Below are 20677 nucleotides of genomic sequence, written 5' to 3'. Positions count from 1 at the left end.
ATTCATCCAAATATGAAAAAAATATAAAACGATCAAGAGGTTTATGAAATAGATGCACATAAATGTTCTAATTTACCTTGATCCAAGAATGAATGTGTTATGACTATGACTTGGATCATACATCACACTGCATGGCATAAAATGAACTGCCCTTGCTTCATAATGGTTCGTGCAAAGTACAAACAAAATCCATAATGGGCTTTAGTAAAATAAAGAAAAGAATTCAGTCAAAAGCACAATACAACAAATAATATGACACCCCTTAAAATTTTAAGTAGAATAAAAAAGTTTACGACTATGGACACGCCTTCTAGGTTACCATTATCACTCTGACAGTGTGGGTACTTTGTAGGTTACCATCATCTCTCTAACAGCATGGGTCCTTTGTAGGTTACCATCATCTCTCTGACAGCATGGGTACTTTGTAGGATACCATCATCTCTCTGAAAGCAAGGGTACTTTGTAGCTTACCATCCTTTCTCTGACAGCATGGGTAGTTCGCAGGATACCATCATCTCTCTTACAGCTTGCGTACTTTGTAGCATACCATCATCTCTCTGACAACATGGGTACTTTGTATGCTACCATCATGTCTCTGAAAGCATGGGTACTTGGCAGGTAATGATAATCACTCAGGCTGCATATGTACTTTGTAGAACAGCATAGGTCCATTGTAGGATACAGACATCTCTCAGACAGTATGTGTACTATGTTGGATACAATAGTCTGACAACATGGTACTTTGTAGGATAGCAAAGGTACTTTGCAGGTTACCATCATCTCTCTGACAGCATAGGTACTTTGTAGGACACCATCATCTCTGTATGGCATCATGAGTACTTTGTAGAATACTATCATCTCACTGACAGCTTGGGTACTTTAAAGGACACCATATGTACTTTGTAGGTTACCTCTCTATGACAGCATTGGTACCTTGTAGGTTACCATCAAATCTCTGACAACATGGATACTTTTTATGTTACTACAATCTGACAGCATGGGTACTTTGTAGGATTCCATCATCTCTCTGACAGCATAATGCTTTGTAGAATACCATAAAAGGACAGCATAGGTACACTCTATGTTACCATCATCCCTCTGACAGCATGGGTACCTTGTAGGTTACTATGATCCCTCTGACAGCATAAGTACTTTATAGGGTACCATCATTTGACGGCATGGGTCACTGTAGGTCACCATAATCCCTGACAGCATGGGTACTTTGTGGGGTACCATCATCTCTCTGACAGCATAGGTAATTTGTAGAATACCATAATAGGACAGCATAAGTACATTGTAGATTACTTTCATCCCTCTAACAGCATGGGAACTTTGCAGGAAAGCATTATCTCTCTGACAGCATGAGTACTTTGTAGGTTACCACCATCCCTCTGACAGCATAGGTACTTTGTAGAATACCATAATAGGACAGCATAGGTACTTTGTCGGATAGCATCATCTCTCTGAGAGCATGGGTACTTTGCACATTACCATCATCCCTCCAAGAGCATGGGTTCTTTATATGATACCATCATCTCTCTGACAGCACTGGTACTTTGTAGGGTACATCATATATCTGACAGAATATGCGCTTTCTAGAATACCATAATAGGACAGCATAGGTACTTGGTAGGTTACCATCATCCCTCTGAGAGCATGGGTAGTTTGTAGGTTACCATCATCCCTCTGGCAGCATGGGAACTTGGTAGGTTACTATCATCCCTCTGGGAGCATGGGTAGTTTGTAGGATACCATGACCTCTCTGACAGCATGGGAGCCTTGTAGGTTACCATCATCCCTCTGACAGCATGGGTACTTTGTAGGATAGCATCATCTCTCTGACAGGATGTGTACTTTGTAGGTTACCATCATCTGTCTGATACCATGGGTACCTTGTAGGATACCATCATCCCTCAGACAGCAATGGCACTTTGTTGGATACCATCATCTCTCTGACAGCATGGATAGCTTGTAGGTTACCATCATCCCTCTGACAGCATGGGTACTTTGTAGGATACCATCATATCAGTGACAGCATTGGTACTTTGTAGAATACCATAATAGGACAGTATTAGGTACTTGGTAAGTTACCATTATCCCTCTGACAGCATGAATACTTTGTAGGTTACCATCATCCCTCTTTCAGCATGGGTACTTTGAGGATACCATCATCTCTCTGACAGGATGAGTACATTGTAGGTTACCATCATCACTCTGAGAGCATGGGTGGTTTGTAGGTTACCATCATCCCTCTGACAGCATGGGTACTTTGTAGGTTACCATCATCCCTCTGACAGCATGGGTACCGTGTAGGATATCATCATCCCTCAGACAGCAATGGCACTTTGTAGGTTACCGTCAGCTCTCTGACAGCATGGATACTTTGTAGGTTACCATCATCCCTCTGACAGCATGGATACATTGTAGGTTACCATCATCCCTCTGACAGCATGGGTACTTTGTAGGATACCATCATATCGGTGACAGCATTGATACTTTGTAGAATACCATAATAGGACAGTATTAGGTACTTGGTAGGTTACCATTATCCCTCTGACGGCATGGGTACTTTGTAGGATGCCATCATGTCTCTGACAGGATGTGTTTTGTAGGTTACCATCATCATTCTGACAGCATAGGTACTTTGTAGGGTACCATCATCTCTCTGACAGCATGGGTACTTTGTAGAATACATTAATAGGACAGCATAGGTACTTTGTAGGATACCATCATCCCTCTGACAGCATGGGTACTTTGTAGGATACCATCAGCCCTCTGGCAGCATGGGCAGCTTGTAAGTTACCATTATCCCGCTGACAGCGTGGGAACTTTGTAGGATACCATCATCACTCTGACAGCATGTTTACTTTGTAGAATACCATAATAGGACAGTATTAGGTACTTGGTAGGTTACCAGTATCCCTCTGACGGCATGGGTACTTTGTAGGATGCCATCATGTCTCTGACAGGATGTGTTTTGTAGGTTACCATCATCATTCTGACAGCATAGGTACTTTGTAGGGTACCATCATCTCTCTGACAGCATGGGTACTTTGTAGAATACATTAATAGGACAGCATAGGTACTTTGTAGGATACCATCATCCCTCTGACAGCATGGGTACTTTGTAGGATACCATCAGCCCTCTGGCAGCATGGGCAGCTTGTAAGTTACCATTATCCCGCTGACAGCGTGGGAACTTTGTAGGATACCATCATCACTCTGACAGCATGTTTACTTTGTAGAATACCATCATCTCTCTGACAGGATGTGTTCTTTGCAGGTTACCATCATCACTCTGAAAGCCTGGGTACTTTGTGGGGTACCATCATCTCTCTGACAGCATGGGTACTTTGTAGAATACCATAATAGGACAGCATAGGTACCTTGTAGGATACCATCATCCCTCTGACAGCATGGGTTCTTTGTAGGATACCATCATTTCTCTGACAGCATGGGTACCATGTAGAGTCTTTTTTCAATGGTAGTTGTATCCATGAATCTGACTGAATAATGCATCAAGTGCACATATTGTCCTTATATTCAATATTAGCTAAATCCATTTATTTGACAGAATAATACATCAGATACAAATTAAGTCTAAGGTCCATTTTCAAATCCATCTGCCGGTGTCCCTCCTTCATAAGAACACCTCGAACACTTGACTCAGTTTTTATTTCCCTTGGAGTTTCTTTACTTCTGATAGAGCTGTCTCTAAGGCTGACCTAATGCCAGTGGCTGCAGCTGAAAGAAGAATACAGTATACATGAAGTCTGAACAAATGAAAAATTGTTAAGGATATATTCATGCATTGGATGGATACAAAAATGGTGCATAATTCTTGATATGGCTGGAAAGGTTGACTGACACCTTTTATAGTCAATCAATGTTAGCATCAGAATGAATTTGCATCCATAAAATGTGTTTCATTAACTAATTTGTTTAACACAATAAAGAAACATTAACTGTCTACATCTCTAAATTTACTTTTTTCTTCAAGATATTTGAAGAAAGTGTATTTGTTCAGTTCAAAACAAAGATGTTTCTACATAATGTTGTTACACTCTTTACAAAAATAAGATCTTATCACTTATGAAATAAGTACATTACGATAAATGGTGCATGCTGCAGAACTCTTTATTCGTTATGCTTATAAATTATTAATGCTTGACAGATAAAAAGCGGTGAAACATTATTGTTATCCACATGTTTGAATAGTATGGCTCTAGAAAGAGGGAGATAATTATTTACTTACCTTCTGTTTGTTTTTTGTATTCACGGCCTTCATGTGGAGTGATGGCCTGATTCTTGCGTTTCTCTAAATCTTCCAAGTAGCCATGGTTACCAATGAGTATTTCAATGTCATGAAGGACATCATGTATCATGGACCAGTAATCCTCAAACTCTTGCTGTCCAATCTCTCCACCCACAGAATGACCACTGATGCTATTCCGGTACGAGCGAATCCTCTCCACGCTTGCACCAAGAGTTGTATCCCTTGGATTATTGTCTGGAGGGTTTCCCCAGCCGTTTGATGGAGCAGGAACTGAACTGACATTTCTTATGATTGTATATAATAAAGAGATGTCAAATTCTTCTACCAGTCCAGTGGAAAGACCCTGTGGATCTGGGAAGACAAGCTGATATTGATCTTTGTTCAGTCTCTTTAAGTTAGTTTTGTTGGCCAGGATTGCCTGGTAGATGTCTGCGTGTGGTGTCGGGACATTGGTGAGGAGGATGTTTCTCAGAGCATTAGCACAAACAGTTGTCAGTGCATTACACAGACGTGCATGGTTGATCTGCTCCTGGGTAATTGGTGCATAATCATCATCCTGACCTTGACCTTCTTGGTCCCTGACCTGTAGGAAAGAGGCAGACTTTAAAATATTATAAACTGGACAACAATCCAAGCAATAGTATTAATTATATGAGATAAATCACAGCAAAAACACTTATATTTTGTTAGTAAATGCTAGGATCCAATAGATGACTTAATAGCCCCTAGATAATGAGTTTGCAGAGAGAGATACAATACATAAAATATCTGACAGTACCTTGTCTTCTGTATCATATATTTCATCCAACGTGTCAAGTTTCTATAAATTCTTACACAAGCAGAGATTCATACATATTGGTTATTTTACTATCATTCCTATAGTCTGCAAATTTATAAAGCCTGCAAAATTACTCTGCAATATGTTATAAAAACCTATTTAGTTTAAATAAAGGAATTTGCACACTAAGGACAGCAATACTACAGTCTTTAGGATATGGTTATCAAAAGAAGTTTCACTAAGAGGTTCATAGGGGCATTTAGTTAAATACATCAATATACAACAGATTCCAGCCAGGCTTTAGCAATTGAGATACTGGTCTTTGTAGCTCAAAATGCCTGAAGAGGACAGCTATGTTAGAATCTACACCAATGGCCAGGTCTTTAAAACAATTTGAGCATGTTCAATAGGGGTGCCCTATAGCCCCATATAATTGTCTCAGATGAGCCTGCTCATTAGGGTTGATCTATAACCCTTATCATAGAAACCGATCATTGTCTCTCTAGAGTGTGTTCATTAGGGGTTTTCTATAGCCCTTTATATCATATAAACCAATCACTGTCTGTCTAGAGTGTGTACATTATTGTTGCACATTAAGAATTATATCATAGAAACCAATCACTGTCTCTCTAGAGTGTGTTCATTAGGGGTTTTCTATAGCCCTTTATATCATACAAACCAATCATTGTCTGTCTAGAGTGTGTTCATTAGGGCTGCACTATAAGAATTATATCATAGAAACCGATCATTGTCTCTCTAGATTGTGTACATTGGGGGTGATCTATAGCCCTTTATATCATAGAAACCAATCATTGTCTCTCTAGAGACTGTTTGATAGGGTTGCACTATAAGAAGTATATCATAGAAACCAATCACTTCTCTTTCTGAAAAGGAGCAATTCAATCACTGTGCTCAGAGATGGATATCTAGGATTAATACATAATCTTCATGTACTAGAGAGGTTCGAAACAATGTATATAAAATATTTACCTTGGCTTGATATGGAAGTTTGAATACTACTATCTAAATACTTGTCTTAGCATTTAATTAAGGATACTTTACTTTTCCATTAATATATTCAATAAAAACAAGAAATGTTTGTTTCGTCATAAAAATAGACTTGTAATGCTTAAATAAAATTGTTTTGGCACTCAAATAGTCATGCAAATGTTTAAACATTGTTTTGAAAACTTGACAGCCTTATTTGAAAATTACATTAACACAAATATATAAATTATATAGCAGAAGAAAAGTTAGAACCATGTAGCTGCTAAATTATTTATTAATGTTGGTGTCACATTTATTTTCTTGCCTGGGTCACATGAATACTTTCTTGGCATGAAAAGGACAATCACTTACACAACTGGCATTGCCCTTGTATCTATATCCACCCTAATGGGGACAAGGCCCTAAATCATTTCAGTGTTGTACACTGAATTTATATCTACCCTAATGGGGACAAGGACCTAATTCATTTACGTGTTGTACATTGTATATATATCCACCGTAATGGGGAGAAGGCCCTAAATCATGTCAGTGTTGTACATTGTATCTATATCCACCCTAATGGGGACAAGGCCCTAATTCATTTCAGTGTTGTAAACTGAATCTATATCCACCCTATTGGGGACAAGAAACTAATTAATTTCAGTGTTGTACACTGGACCTATATCCACCCTACTGGGGACAAGGCCTTAATTCATTTCAGTTTTGTACACTGCATCTATATCCACCCTAACGGGGACAAAGCCCTAATTCATGTAAATGTTGATAGTATATGAAAAGTATCCTCTTATGTGGCACCATAAAGAAAATTGGTTTCTTCACTTAGCATGGATTCATAATTAAGATCTATACCAAATAATGCTGTGAGGTTTATGGTTTAGGAGTTTGACATTGACCAGAAGGATACTGGTTTAATTACCATCATCTTGCCGGCCTGGCACAAGTACCAAATTACCAAGCTTTTCATGTATTTTCTGTCTATAGTACTGGAATTCTTTGTTCTTAGTGCTTAGGTCCAAGCATTTGAATTGGAAGGAATGCAGATCATAAAGGTAGGTTGACGAGTAAGGTTTTTACCACAGTATGAAGTACTTCTGGTTTATACAGATCCATAAAGGTATGTTGAAGGGTAAGTCATTTACCACAATCTGAAGTACTTCTGTTTTATACAGATCCGTAAAGGTATGTTGAAGAGTAAGGCATTTACCACAATCTGAATTACTTCTGGTTTATGCAGATCAATAAAAGACCACTGCTTGTACTCACCACATCCTCAAACCAGAAGCTCAGCAATTGGTGTGACTCAACGATGTGATTGAAATCGCATTCTACTTCTGAGTTCTCTTTGAGCTGGGATACTGGAATGAGGCCACTACCAGTGTCACCATTACATTCAGGACACTGTATACAGTACTCAAACTTCAGGTTTTGGCCCAGGTGTCCAATGATGTTGATGAGCATGGTAGTTATAAGCTCCCTCACCTCGATGCACAGTTTTGGAGATGGAGTCTTGTCTTTGATTCCCTTTTTTGCAACTCTCACAAATACAACATGCTCCTTAAAGTAAAGGGTTACTTTGTGATTCTGAACCAGCTGAAAAACACAGCATCCACAGAAGATCAGATTTTCTTTGTTCTGTGTGGCTATTGGCCAGCATGCAATGCAGGCTGCAAGAAGTCTATGGAAAATTGGAGCTGGGAGAAATTTCTCCACGAAGACATAACACAGGACCGATGAGTTGTCCATTTGAGGATTTGGTTTTGGGCAGATGATCTCTTGTGGTGTTTTCTCGCGAAGCATGCACGGCACAATGAAGTAATTCTCCTCCTAAATAACAAATGGGTTCATTTTTTAAAAGAAATGATTAATAGAGATATAATTTGTTAATTTTCCATATTCAAACATATATTAGAAAATATACAAAGATAACAAAGTAACTTTTGTTTAAATGAATTAAAAAAGTAATGTTGTTATTATATGGTCAGTGTCAGAACAGTTATAACTAGATTTGTGAGACAAACAACACTCTTAACTGCACAATGATTCTTGTCAGACATTAGTAATATGTAATTAGTGTATGAAAAGCAGGTCTGTAATATATATTCCTAAGAAAGGAGATCAACGACAGAAAAGATTAGTTGGGCTAAGAAAAGATGTCACTGAGACCTATATTTCCCAAATGCTTCAGAATGATGAAAGAAATAACATGATTGAAACCAGCATCCACAAATAACATGATTTAAACTGATGAACATAAGATACATTGCTGCTGGCGCATTGCTGGGAAAAGTCATTTTGTGTATTAAAAAAGTTATTGTGACATAATTCTATGTTTGTGGATCAAAATGATACAAGAAATACTTTGACTACTGTCAATGACCCAAATATACTGGCAGGAATAAAAATTAATTTTCTGTGATTGTGGATAAATCATGTATAAACGAAACTTTTAATTCTCCCTGAATACTGTGTCTGAAAATTAATATCTCTATCAGAATTAAAATTTGTAAAACAACTTTCATCACAGCCATGCTGGTTTTACAACTGGTAACAATATTTTCATGATATGTCTTTCATCACAGCCATACTGGTTGTACAACTGGTAACAATATTTTCATGATATGTCTTTCATCACAGCCATACTAGTTGTACAAGTGGTAACAATATTTTCATGATATGTCTTTCATCACAGCCATACTAGTTGTACAAGTGGTAACAATATTTTCATGATATGTATTTCATCACAGCCATACTGGTTGTACAACTGGTAATAATATTTTCATGATATGTCTTTCATCACAGCCATACTGGTTGTACAAGTGGTAACAATATTTGCATGATATGTCTTTCATCACAACCATACTGGTTGTACAACTGGTAATAATATGTTCATGATATGTCCTTCATCACAGCCATACTGGTTGTACAAGTGGTAACAATATTTTCATATGTCTTTCATCACAGCCATACTAGTTGTACAAGTGGTAATACTATTTTCATGATATGTCTTTCATCACAGCCATACTGGTTGTACAACTGGTAATAATATTTTCATGATATGTCTTTCATCACAGCCATACTGGTTGTACAAGTGATAACAATATTTGCATGATATGTCTTTCATCACAACCATACTGGTTGTACAACTGGTAATACTATGTTCATGATATGTCTTTCATCACAGCCATACTGGTTGTACAAGTGGTAACAATATTTTCATATGTCTTTCATCACAGCCATACTAGTTGTACAAGTGGTAATAATATTTTCATGATATGTCTTTCATCACAGCCATACTGGTTGTACAAGTGGTAACAATATTTTCATATGTCTTTCATCACAGCCATACTGGTTGTACAACTGGTAACAATATTTTCATGATATGTCTTTCATCACAGCCATACTAGTTGTACAAGTGGTAACAATATTTTCATGATATGTCTTTCATCACAGCCATACTGGTTGTACAACTGGTAACAATATTTTCATATGTCTTTCATCACAGCCATACTGGTTGTACAACTGGTAATAATATTTTCATGATATGTCTTTCATCACAGCCATACTGGTTGTACAAGTGGTAACAATATTTTCATATGTCTTTCATCACAGCCATACTAGTTGTACAAGTGGTAATAATATTTTCATGATATGCCTTTCATCACAGCCATACTGGTTGTACAAGTGGTAACAATATTTTCATACGTCTTTCATCACAGCCATACTGGTTGTACAACTGGTAATAATATTTTCATGATATGTCTTTCATCACAGCCATACTGGTTGTACAAGTGGTAACAATATTTTCATATGTCTTTCATCACAGCCATACTAGTTGTACAAGTGGTAATAATATTTTCATGATATGTCTTTCATCACAGCCATACTGGTTGTACAAGTGGTAATAATATTTTCATGATACGTCTTTCATCACAGCCATACTGGTTGTACAACTGGTAATAATATTTTCATGATATGTCTTTCATCACAGCCATACTGGTTGTACAACTGGTAATAATATTTTCATGATATGTCTTTCATCACATCCATACTAGTTGTACAAGTGGTAATAATATTTTCATGATATGTCTTTCATCACAGCCATACTGGTTGTACAACTGGTAACAATATTTTCATGATATGTCTTTCCATTTAGGAGTAGCAATAACAAGATTTGTTAAGATGGCAGCTGTGACAGTTGCAAATGTAATGGACATCAGACTGGCATCATTTTCATTTCTACTTAAATGGACATAAGATGTCTTCTGATGAAAACCCCACAGCAATAAGATTTTCTGTTCAGGCAGGAGTTTCAAGATGGCTGTTTCACATATGGATGGGTCTTGGACCAAATATATATATGTAGATATATTATAAAGTCATTTAGTGAAAACTCCATACTGATAATACATTGCATTCAAAAGGAGTAGCAAAGAAAGGATTTTGAAATTCTTGAAAATATAACACCATTATCAGGGCTGAGCAATTTTTTTTAACCACTAGTCCAAGACAAGTGGTTTCAGAAAATTCACTAGTCCCACCTTTCTCTTCACTAGTCCCACCTTACTCTTCACTAGTCCCACTTTACTTTTCACTGGTCCCAAAATGGTAATCACTTGCCGAGATTTGATGACATGTATGTACTTAATCCAAAGAAAGAAAAAAAAAATATACAACATAATTATTTCTTAAAATAATTTAATTTTTAAAAACATTGGTTGTTATACATTTGGCTTCTTTAGGTACATGTATATATGTTTTAGCTCATGGATTTGAAAATATATCCATGTATATGTCTGCCACCTTCCGAGTCATATATTCAAGACAGGGATAGCAATCAAACTCAGTATCCATCTTATACCTCCATTTTCAAACAAATTTACCTTCTCCAAATCGCCGTTATTACCTTCCTTGCGATTTTTTTTTAGCAAACTCATTTTATCTGCAGAGTAACTATCAGCTTGCTTGACAGCTACTGCTAAAGTTTATCATAACATCAATTTTCTCTTTTAAATACAAACTGAAACAGCTCATTAATTAGCGTAATTGTTTAGCTTCAAACATAATATCGCACATGGAAGTTAATCATCTGTATAATCAATTATAAATTAAAGAATCATTACTGTCATTTAATCAGTTCGTAAAGGAAACCAAAACTGATGTCGGTAAAGTACCTTTCATTAATTTAATTACACTGACTCGCTGGATTAACATCATAGTGAGCCGGTCATTATGATCTAGATTGAGTAAACTCATTGCAACAAAACCGCTTACAACACTGCTAATTGATCATACTGGCTTTCTTTTGTTTGACATGTTTTAATTTGCCGATAATTTGGTCACTTAGCGCAATATGCAGTCAAGCAGTAACAGGATGTACATGTATACACGAAGAGGGGTAGAACCAAGTATTCAGTATGCCCGGAGGGCATGACTGGCCAAATAAAGGCAGATATAGCGATTAAAGCACGAAAATAAGGACTAGCCCGACTTTTTTAAAAAGCACTTGTCCCGGACTAGGAAAATTGTACTTGCCCGACTTCAAGAATTACTAGTCCGGCACTTCGGGCTATGGGATTTGCTCAGCCCTGTGCATTTAAGTGGTTTCAAACTCTAATCAAAACTTAAGTTGCTAGAGTGTTGAAAAGCTCAGCCACTTAGATGCAAGCTTGAGGTCATTAATATGATGTATTTGTCAACTGTAATTCTAGGCCAAGGAATGGCAGGATGGATACTGATGTATTTGTCAACTGTAACTCTAGGCCAAGGAATGGCAGGATGGATACTGATGTATTTGTCAACTGTAACTCTAGGCCAAGGAATGGCAGGATGGATACTGATGTATTTGTCAACTGTAACTCTAGGCCAAGGAATGGCAGGATGGATACTGATGTATTTGTCAACTGTAGCTCTAGGCCAAGGAATGGCAAGATGGATACTGATGTATTTGTCAACTGTAGCTCTAGGCCAAGGAATGGCAGAATGGATATTCATGTATGTTTTAACTGTAGCTCTTGGCCATGGAATGGCAGAATGGATACTGATGTATTTTATCAATTGTAGCTCTAGGCCAAGGAATGGCAGGAAGGATACTAATGTATTTGTCAATTGTAGCTCTAGGCCACGGAATGGCAGGATGGATACTGATGTATTTGTCAATTGTAACTCTAGGCCTAGGAATGGCAGGAGTGATATTCATTTATGTTTTAAATAATAATAAAAACACAAATCAAAATGCCCACTATATAATCAGTATGGATTGAATTACGTTACTTCTATGATCAGTATGTTCTGTTTCTCAAAACAACTAATTGTAACTCATATCATGGTCAAATTTCTTAAATCCGGGATAAACATTACCTGAGGAATGAACCACAGATATAAAAAATGTAGCCAGAATCTCCTTACTCCAGAGAAACCATCTCCGGTCCCCTATGGTATGCAAGACATCTTCTGGATAACAATACTGGAGAGGAATCCTTCAGTTGGGGCACAACATCAAGTAGGGAACCCACCCCGAAATCCAGTCAAGTCATAAAGCCATGTTTTATGGAACTGTCTATTCACCTGGAAGGGCGACCTGTTGAGCTGCGGTTATAGGTCCTAGCAGATCGACTTGGGCCCTTCTGGATGACAGATCTCGGTGATAAAAACAAGAGAATGTTGGCTCTGATATTCATCCCACTGCCTGATTGATGCTGGATAGCAAATAGTTCCGGATGAATGCTAGGCTAGCAGCAACTTCTCTAACATTGTGAGTTAAAATGCATAGTAAATTTGTTTGAGTTGTGGTTATTTCTCTCTATGCAGAGCAAATAATCAACTTAATCCAGGACAAGATAATCTGATTTGATTTATCTTCCTGTCATTTTAGAAAATGTAGAAAGAGGTGTCATCTTCCTCCTTGCATCAGTACTGACTATAATCTTGGACGGTTGTACTTGTAGATGCATACCTGCCATGAGCTAAGTTAGCTTGCCCCAGTTGCTCTGATGGTGCTTCAATTGTGTGCAGATGGTGAAAAGATATTCCAGTGGTCAAACTTTAGGCCTCCATTCCGGCAGTAGAATCATTTACAATGGACATATATGAAGGCAACATAGGACCATGATGTCTGCTGCCCTGATCAGCAAGCCTAGTAGGCAAAGGAATTCCTGTGTGGACAAAAATGGTCTGGACATGCGCCATATCTCGATTGATCAGATGTGTAAAGAACCATGAGCTGATGCTGAGCCCAATGGGAGTGCCTTGAAATTGTACATGATGTTGGAGAATAGCAGGAATGTCCAGGAAGCCTTGTGAATAGGGACACAAATGTATGTGTCACTTAAATCCAAACTCATGGTGAAGTTTCCCTCAAGGATGGCATTCAAAATGTTCAGTGGTGTTTCCGTCGATGATCAGTCACATAGTGCCATTTGCCTTTGGGACTAAGAACAGTCTCGAATGAACTATAGGGAAATTGGTCTCCTAGGTGGCTTGTTTGCGGACATCTTCAACCTGGCATTAAACAGAAGGTTAGAAGATAAAGTCTGTGCTCTTAGCTTGACTGTATGGTGGTTCTTCAGGAATGTGTAGGCAGAGAGCTCTGAGTTGCGTTATACCAATTGCAAATTGTAGCTGCAGTTATGGCATTGGCTAAAATGTGTTGAGTGGCTCTGTTCAGTATTCGGTCCATTCTTGAGACAGACTCCCATGCATGTCCAGATGTATTCGGAGTGGGAGGAGATAAGCTATGTTCCACCTGTTGGAAGATAGCTATAGAGACAAAAATCTAACATCACAGCCACAGCAATTATATTGCATACTAACTGCTGTGCGTCATCAACAGCCATCTGAGCTCTATGTATGGAGTGTGGCATTGTCATGGCCAAAACAGTGATATCACTGTCAAGGGCTGGAGTTCCCAAATTAAAAACTGGTGTGTGGCAAAGGTAGAACCAGCAGCGAAATGATCATGAGAGCACGATCAGAATGTCTATAACTCTCCCAAATGGTAGAAGTAATTGAAGTTGAACTCTTCTTTTCCGTTGTAAGTTCAAATGATGATGGAGCTCTGGTCCAGGTTGCTGATGGAGGGGGAGGAGGAGAACAAAACTCCAGGGGTCAAAAGTAGAAAATGTCCTCAGTGGAGGCTCGGAGGGCTGAATCTTCATGTACCATTGGTGATTGTAGCAAGATGACATCATTGGAGTACAAGCAACATAATGGTTGCATGAAGTGAGGCTAAGGTCCCCTACAATGCTTCTGACCTAGTAGGCAAAGAGTGACAATGTCTGTCACCAACTACATTCGTAGAACGCCCTGAATTAGAAACCATGACCTCAAGACTGTTGCTGAGTGAAGAGTTTATTCTCGTGGCAGAGTGTAGAGAAATTGCAAAGTGACATCCTCAATATCGGTCCTGCACAAATATGCAAAAGTCGGGGTCGACATGCTGGAAGCCAGGTTGTTAGTGACTGAGCATGTAATATTGACATTTTGGCCCTTCATGATCACTAGTACATGGCCAGGGCTGGTCACAACAGAAATAGGCTATCCAATAGGAAGGATATCATTAGGATCATCAGTTAGGACAGTTGGGATGTTTAATCCATGTAACCTGTCCAAATGTCTGTTGAGTGAGAGAAAACTTGGATGTTTGTTAACTCTGTCCCTTGCTGTTATGCAATATGAATCAATTTGAAGTCATGAGGGAGCAAGGTAGAGGGAGTCCTGTTGTGGCAACTTCAGTGGTGAAGCTGTTTCAGAGCGTGCCAATGTCTGGATCATCGTGACTGAAGGGTAAGTTTTTTTATATACCTTGTCAGCTAGGAATTTTTACACTGAGGATAGGTCAGCATACAGAGCGAAATTAATAAAATTGTAATCAAACACCTGTCTTTCATAATACTATGTCCGTACATAGCTAAATTTTAAACAGTTGACCCAGAAATTTATAACAGTCTAATAAAGCAATGGATCATACAGGTAAAATATAATGACAATACCACCTGTAAGGAGAAGTCTACACCAGTGGGCCTGTACATGTGATGTATGAACAGAATGTGGATGTATAGTTATACCAGTTCAGAATTACCTGGAATAAAGTGACAGCAGCCAATCTCAATTACAGGGCTACCTGCAAGGAAGGTCAAATATGGCATATACAGGTAGAATTATTAAAGCATGGTCTTCCAATGCTAAGGATGCCGTGGTAAAGGAAGGCTCACAAACCATCTGTACAAGTAAAAACATTGAAGTTGGCTCCCGGATGTTACAAATTTCTGGAATAGAAACTCACCAATATGTTCCTGTTCGTAATGGCATTACACATACGAGTTTTCAAATTATAGCCCAAACCTAATGTGAAGTCACTTCGGCTCCCTGTGTAAGTACCTAAATGCGTGGCAATGACAAAGTGTTAGCAAATTGTAAAGGCAGAACTTTGACTGGACAAGAAGAGAAAAAGTTGGAAATATACATGAAGTATACTTTCCTTAGAATTGATATAATTTCCATGTAGATTCTGGAGTTTTGCAAGGTCTCTTGTGATGAGAGCATGCTTCTTGGCAGAGCAGAAGTAGTAACTGACGTGTTTTTAGGCTTTGCTGCCAAGCCTTATACTTAAGGGGAGATTCCTCTGCCTGACCAATACATAGATCGGCAGACAACCTTTAGCTCTCTTTAGCTTAAAGCAGTATCTGGGAGGACTGGATTTGCGAGGTAGTAGTAGTTCTTAATATGTATTTTGATTGGGTAATTAATTTAAAAAAGAAAAGCTTCAAATTAGCCAGAATGACATGAAATACGTGTCAAAGGGAACTGTTCTTATTGTAAGGCACTGGTATTAATACAGATGCATACAGGTATAAAGTATCATGGCTCTGGCATTAATAGTAAATGAGAAACACTGACCTCATTATTGAAGGTGCATATATAGGTCAGTGTTCTACTTTTGCAAATAAGAGATTGCACTTGCCAAGATGCAGATATGTTTGCATGTTGGGTGCAAACAACAGCATGGTAATAAGCAAATACAAAATCTTAACCAAGAATGTATCACATATATAATGTAAATGCCATGCTAGCCTCCTTCATCCAAATGCTTCCAAAAAGGAATTTCCATCCCTTTACCATCATCATTATTTACCTATTTCCAGATGAATTTAACACTGAAGGCAAACTTACTAAAACAAATCATGCTGTACATAAACTTACCATGGATTCTTTTCCTTCTTCAACATATATCTTTGGCCTGGTAATAATGTTCAGCTGCTCCATCAGATGTAAAATGTGATCCTTGTTGTCATGGAGTTCTGGGTTGTTCTCTTTAGTCCAGATGACATCTAGAAAGTAACAGTTATGCCTAATCAAAACAGATCAATCGAATTACTGTTGCTATTGTCATGTAACAGTGTATGCTGGACTTAACTTTCTCAAAACTAAAGTTTATTTTCTACCTGCCCTGAGTTATTGATTATTTTATCTTTCATTTTATTCTGTACATAGGTATCTAAAATGTTCTTTGTGTGTAAAAGTTATTTGATAAGTTATTTCTGAAAATTTAAAACTTTTTAGAAGGTTATATTTCTTTAGATATTTTTCTTAATAGAAAATATTAATTGTGAGGTCAAGCACAGGACTATATAATCTTGTTACTGGAAAGATTACTTGTTTGTCCTTAAGAACAAGCAGAATCAATTTGTATTTTTTGTTGTATTCAGGTGGAATTTATTTCTTTAAAATATTTAATTCAATGATCATTTTCTCTGGAAATACAGAGTACTCATAAAAAAAAATATTCTTGGACAGACATTCAATGGGCTTTATAGTGAATTTAAACCTGGAATGATCTTACTGTGTTTCAAACAAAAGACTTTAGCACATCAGCATTATGTAGGTCATCACAGGCACATCAACACTTCAGTATTGGACTTAATTCGACTTTCTATTAAAGTTTATTGAGAATTTTAAATTATTAGGATTTGTGTCTGTAATTCTAGGATAATTTTGGGATTTAATTCTCAATGCTGTATGTTCTTTTGTTTTTCATTTTCATTTTGTATTCAATGGAAATATATTATCCCTTGAATTTAACAAAGCTTGTTGTTTCCCAGTCTTTTCTATTACTTATTTTAAGAACATATATTTGAAACACAAAAACCATAATGTTGTCAAGATGGCATTATCCAGAATTCCTTCTTTATAACAGTTCCAGAATATTACAGTCCAAATAATGAGCACTTTCTATTTCCACTGAACAGTCCAAAAAATGTTTCTCCTCTCGAACAGTATCTAGGTAGAACACAAAACGTGCCTGCAGACGTACAATAGGAACACAATAAAAGTAAATGACTCCAAATATCAGAATGAAACTGATTGCTTAATTCTCTATTTATATACACCATATATAGTGACCGTATTTTGCAATAGACCCCTCCCTATACAATATACACCCTCCAGCCCCAGAAGATATATATATATATATATATATATATATATATATATATATATATATATAGATATTACATACCATAATTAATAATTATAGAACATCATACGAAGACTATATCTAGTTTAGCTACTAACCTGGATCTGCAGTCATATAACATGTATGAGTCTCATCGATAAAGTCCATTTCACCTAATATTTGGTGCCATATTGTTTTCTGTGCAATATAGACTGGTCTGCTACTTACGTGTCTATACAACTATAATGAATTTGCGACACATGGTTTCAAATTCAACAAACTGGTCTGTTTTCTTGGAAGCATGTCATGTACAGTTGTTATATGATGTGATGTGATTTGGATTTTTAACGTAGCTTTAACAATTTTTCAGTCATATCGCTACGATGTCTGCAATGTGGCAGTTTATAGTGATGTCTAGCACTGGGGCATCATGCCATAGACATGTAGCATGATGTCCCACCCAGTCACATTATCCTGACACCGGGCCGACCAGTCCTAACACTAACCTCTTATAGCTGAGCACCAAGCGAGGCAGCTGTTAGTACCGTTTTTTTAAGTCTTTGGTATGACTCGGCCGGGGATCAAACCCACGACCTCCCACATCCGGCAGTTATTATAAATAGAAAATAAGGAAACTGTTTGTCAAGCATAGCCAAATGGTCGCAAACGTTGAAAATACAAGATCAGGAGACGAAATTCAGCTATGGATCAAATTCTGCCACACCACACGAGTCTTGAGCTGTACTCGTTATTCTGTGTGTCACTCACTCCTAACATCATCACATATATTCTTTGATCTGAACTTGGGAACATGTTTTAGGGCATTTTTTACATGAGCTAAACGGGTACCCAAAAACTAATTTTATTACGCAGGTCTATTATACGCAGATAAGCATCATTTAAGTCTTATTATTAAGTCTATTATATGCAGACTTATGAATGTGTCAGTGCATTATACCAACCAAAATGTTTATTTGGGTATTTTTCCAGATTTTTTCTCTTTCCTTCCCAATTTATATTGCATCTCCTATTGCTCTAAAATATTTTAGATTTTGTGGGGTTACCATGGAAATGTGTGATGTAATGTGGGATTCCTTACTGACAGCATATGTGGTCAGTTCCAAGTTGAGTGGGAAAGCAAATAGTTTTGCCTGGACCAGAAAAATGGGAAGCATATACTTTGCCTGGACCAGACAAATGTTGTTGTTGTTGTTGTTATTCTAGGGTTTAACGCCATTTTTCAGCACAAGATAGGCTATACACGGTGGCCAGTATAACTGCTGGAGGAAAAACCCTGGAAAACCCAGAGAAGAACCACCGACCCATGAGAAGCTACTGGCAGGCTTTCCACCTACCCACGCTAGCCGAGCCTTGGACTCGAACCCACACAGACAGAGGTGAGATGGCTGTGATCCGGAAAGGTGAGTGCTTTAGACCACTCGGCCACTCGGCCCCCCCCCACAAATGAATTTCTAACATGATTACCATAAACATTTCCTTACACAATGGCCCCAATGTAAAGTCCTATATGCAGATGACTGAAACTTTCTTCTTTTGTGACAGTGATCTTGACCCTTAACCCATAAATCAGTAGGATTCTACCAATAAATCAATAGGATTCTACCCATAAATCAATAGGCTTCTACCCATAAATCAATAGGATTCTACCCATAAATCAATAGTATTGTACCCATAAATCAATAGGCTTCTACCTATATATCAATAGGATTCTACCCATAAATCAATAGTATTGTACCCATAAATCAATAGGCTTCTGCCTATATATCAATAGGCTTCCACCCATAAATCAATAGGATTCTACCCATAAATCAATAGGCTTCTGCCTATATATCAATAGGATTCTACCCATAAATCAATAGTATTGTACCCATAAATCAATAGGATTCAACCAATAAATCAATAGGATTCTACCCATCAATAAACAGGATTCAACCCATAAATCAATAGGATTCTATCAATAAATCAACAGGATTTTACCCATGAATCAATAGGAATCTACCCATAAATCAGTAGGATTCCACCCATAAATCAGTAGGATTCTACTGATAAATCAATAGGATTCTACCCATAAATCAATAGGATTCTACCCATAAATCAATAGGATTTTACCCATAAATCAATAGGATTCTACCCATAAATCAATAGGATTCTACCCATAAATCAACACAATAGGATCCTACCAATAAATCAATAGGCTTCTACCCATAAATCAATAGGATTCTACCCATAAATCAATAGGATTCTTCCTGACACAAAGTTTTGTTGTAATGCAGATGTAATGTTAATCTGCAAACACCATTTATCTAGTATCAATCACTGACCTTGACCTTTGATCATTTGAAATAAAAATCAATAACCTTCTTTCATTCCCCATACAAAAGCTGTCAGTGTAGTATGGTATATAGCATCAGTGTAGTCTGGAATGTAGTACCAATGTTATGGCACTGAAACCATTTGTTTCTTTAAGTAACAGTGATCTTGACCAAAGAAAATTTGACCCTGAAATTGATACGGTTAATTACTTACTCTAAGTCCAAGGTGTCCACACAGTTTGGAAACTGTCAGTCATGATAAACTGACATTATTGTACACAGGCAAATTTCTGTCTTTCAGTCTTAGTGACCTTGAAATTTGGATTTTTGTTCCTGAAATTTGGTTTCTTTCTTACAGAAGTGCAAGCCATAGTTTTAATCATTCTAAAGGCAGCAGAATTTAATCTTCAATTAGAGTAAGCAGAGTGCAATTAAGAATATCCGCATATCCTTTCCGTTTGCCATGAAATGTTGGTAGTGCCTCTTTAAGTATACACCTACCCACCTGTGTTAGTAGAGAGAATTTACTTGCTGACTGCTATAGGAAAAGTCAAGCTTTTTGCAACAAATATGAGGAATCAATTAATAATCTATATTTTGTAAACCAATTTAAGACTCGTGGCATGTGGAATGATTATTTATCTTCATGTCAGGTAAGTGCAATAATCAGTTTGACATCAGTGATCCAAATAAAATGAAAAACAAAGGCAAAATGAGTAAGATGGCAAAAATTGTTGTATTTGTTAGTGGCAAAATAGAAATGTTTCCATAGGTAAATAAGTCGAACATCTCTAGTGAAGAGATGCAATATCACCAGAACAGTGACTTGGAGA

The 20677-nt window shown here is 37.4% G+C and overlaps 1 protein-coding gene across 4 annotated transcripts in view; it reads right to left on the bottom strand.

Moving 5' to 3' along the window:
• The window catches only part of LOC149788812 (uncharacterized), a 104301-nt gene that overhangs the window by 7623 nt on the left and 76001 nt on the right, over window positions 1-20677 (bottom strand). For 3 of the 4 annotated variants that reach the window (XM_089974942.1, XM_089974945.1, XM_089974946.1), the window contains 4 exons: window positions 16260-16387; window positions 7326-7886; window positions 4256-4859; window positions 320-3744 (listed from right to left, as the gene is read on the bottom strand). In XM_089974942.1, coding sequence (XP_089831068.1) covers window positions 3674-3744; window positions 4256-4859; window positions 7326-7886; window positions 16260-16387 — 1364 coding nt within the window. In that variant the 3' untranslated portion in view covers window positions 320-3673. The remainder of the gene's footprint in view (window positions 1-319; window positions 3745-4255; window positions 4860-7325; window positions 7887-16259; window positions 16388-20677) is intronic. The other variant, XM_089974943.1, reaches the window with a different exon arrangement.

The sequence above is a fragment of the Sinohyriopsis cumingii genome, chromosome 11, assembly GCF_028554795.1.
Source record: "Sinohyriopsis cumingii isolate HCF-2022 chromosome 11, ASM2855479v2, whole genome shotgun sequence".
In the NCBI taxonomy this organism is placed as follows: domain Eukaryota; kingdom Metazoa; phylum Mollusca; class Bivalvia; order Unionida; family Unionidae; genus Sinohyriopsis; species Sinohyriopsis cumingii.
Note: the sequence above shows the minus strand (reverse complement) of the source record. Positions and strands in the feature narration are given on the sequence as shown.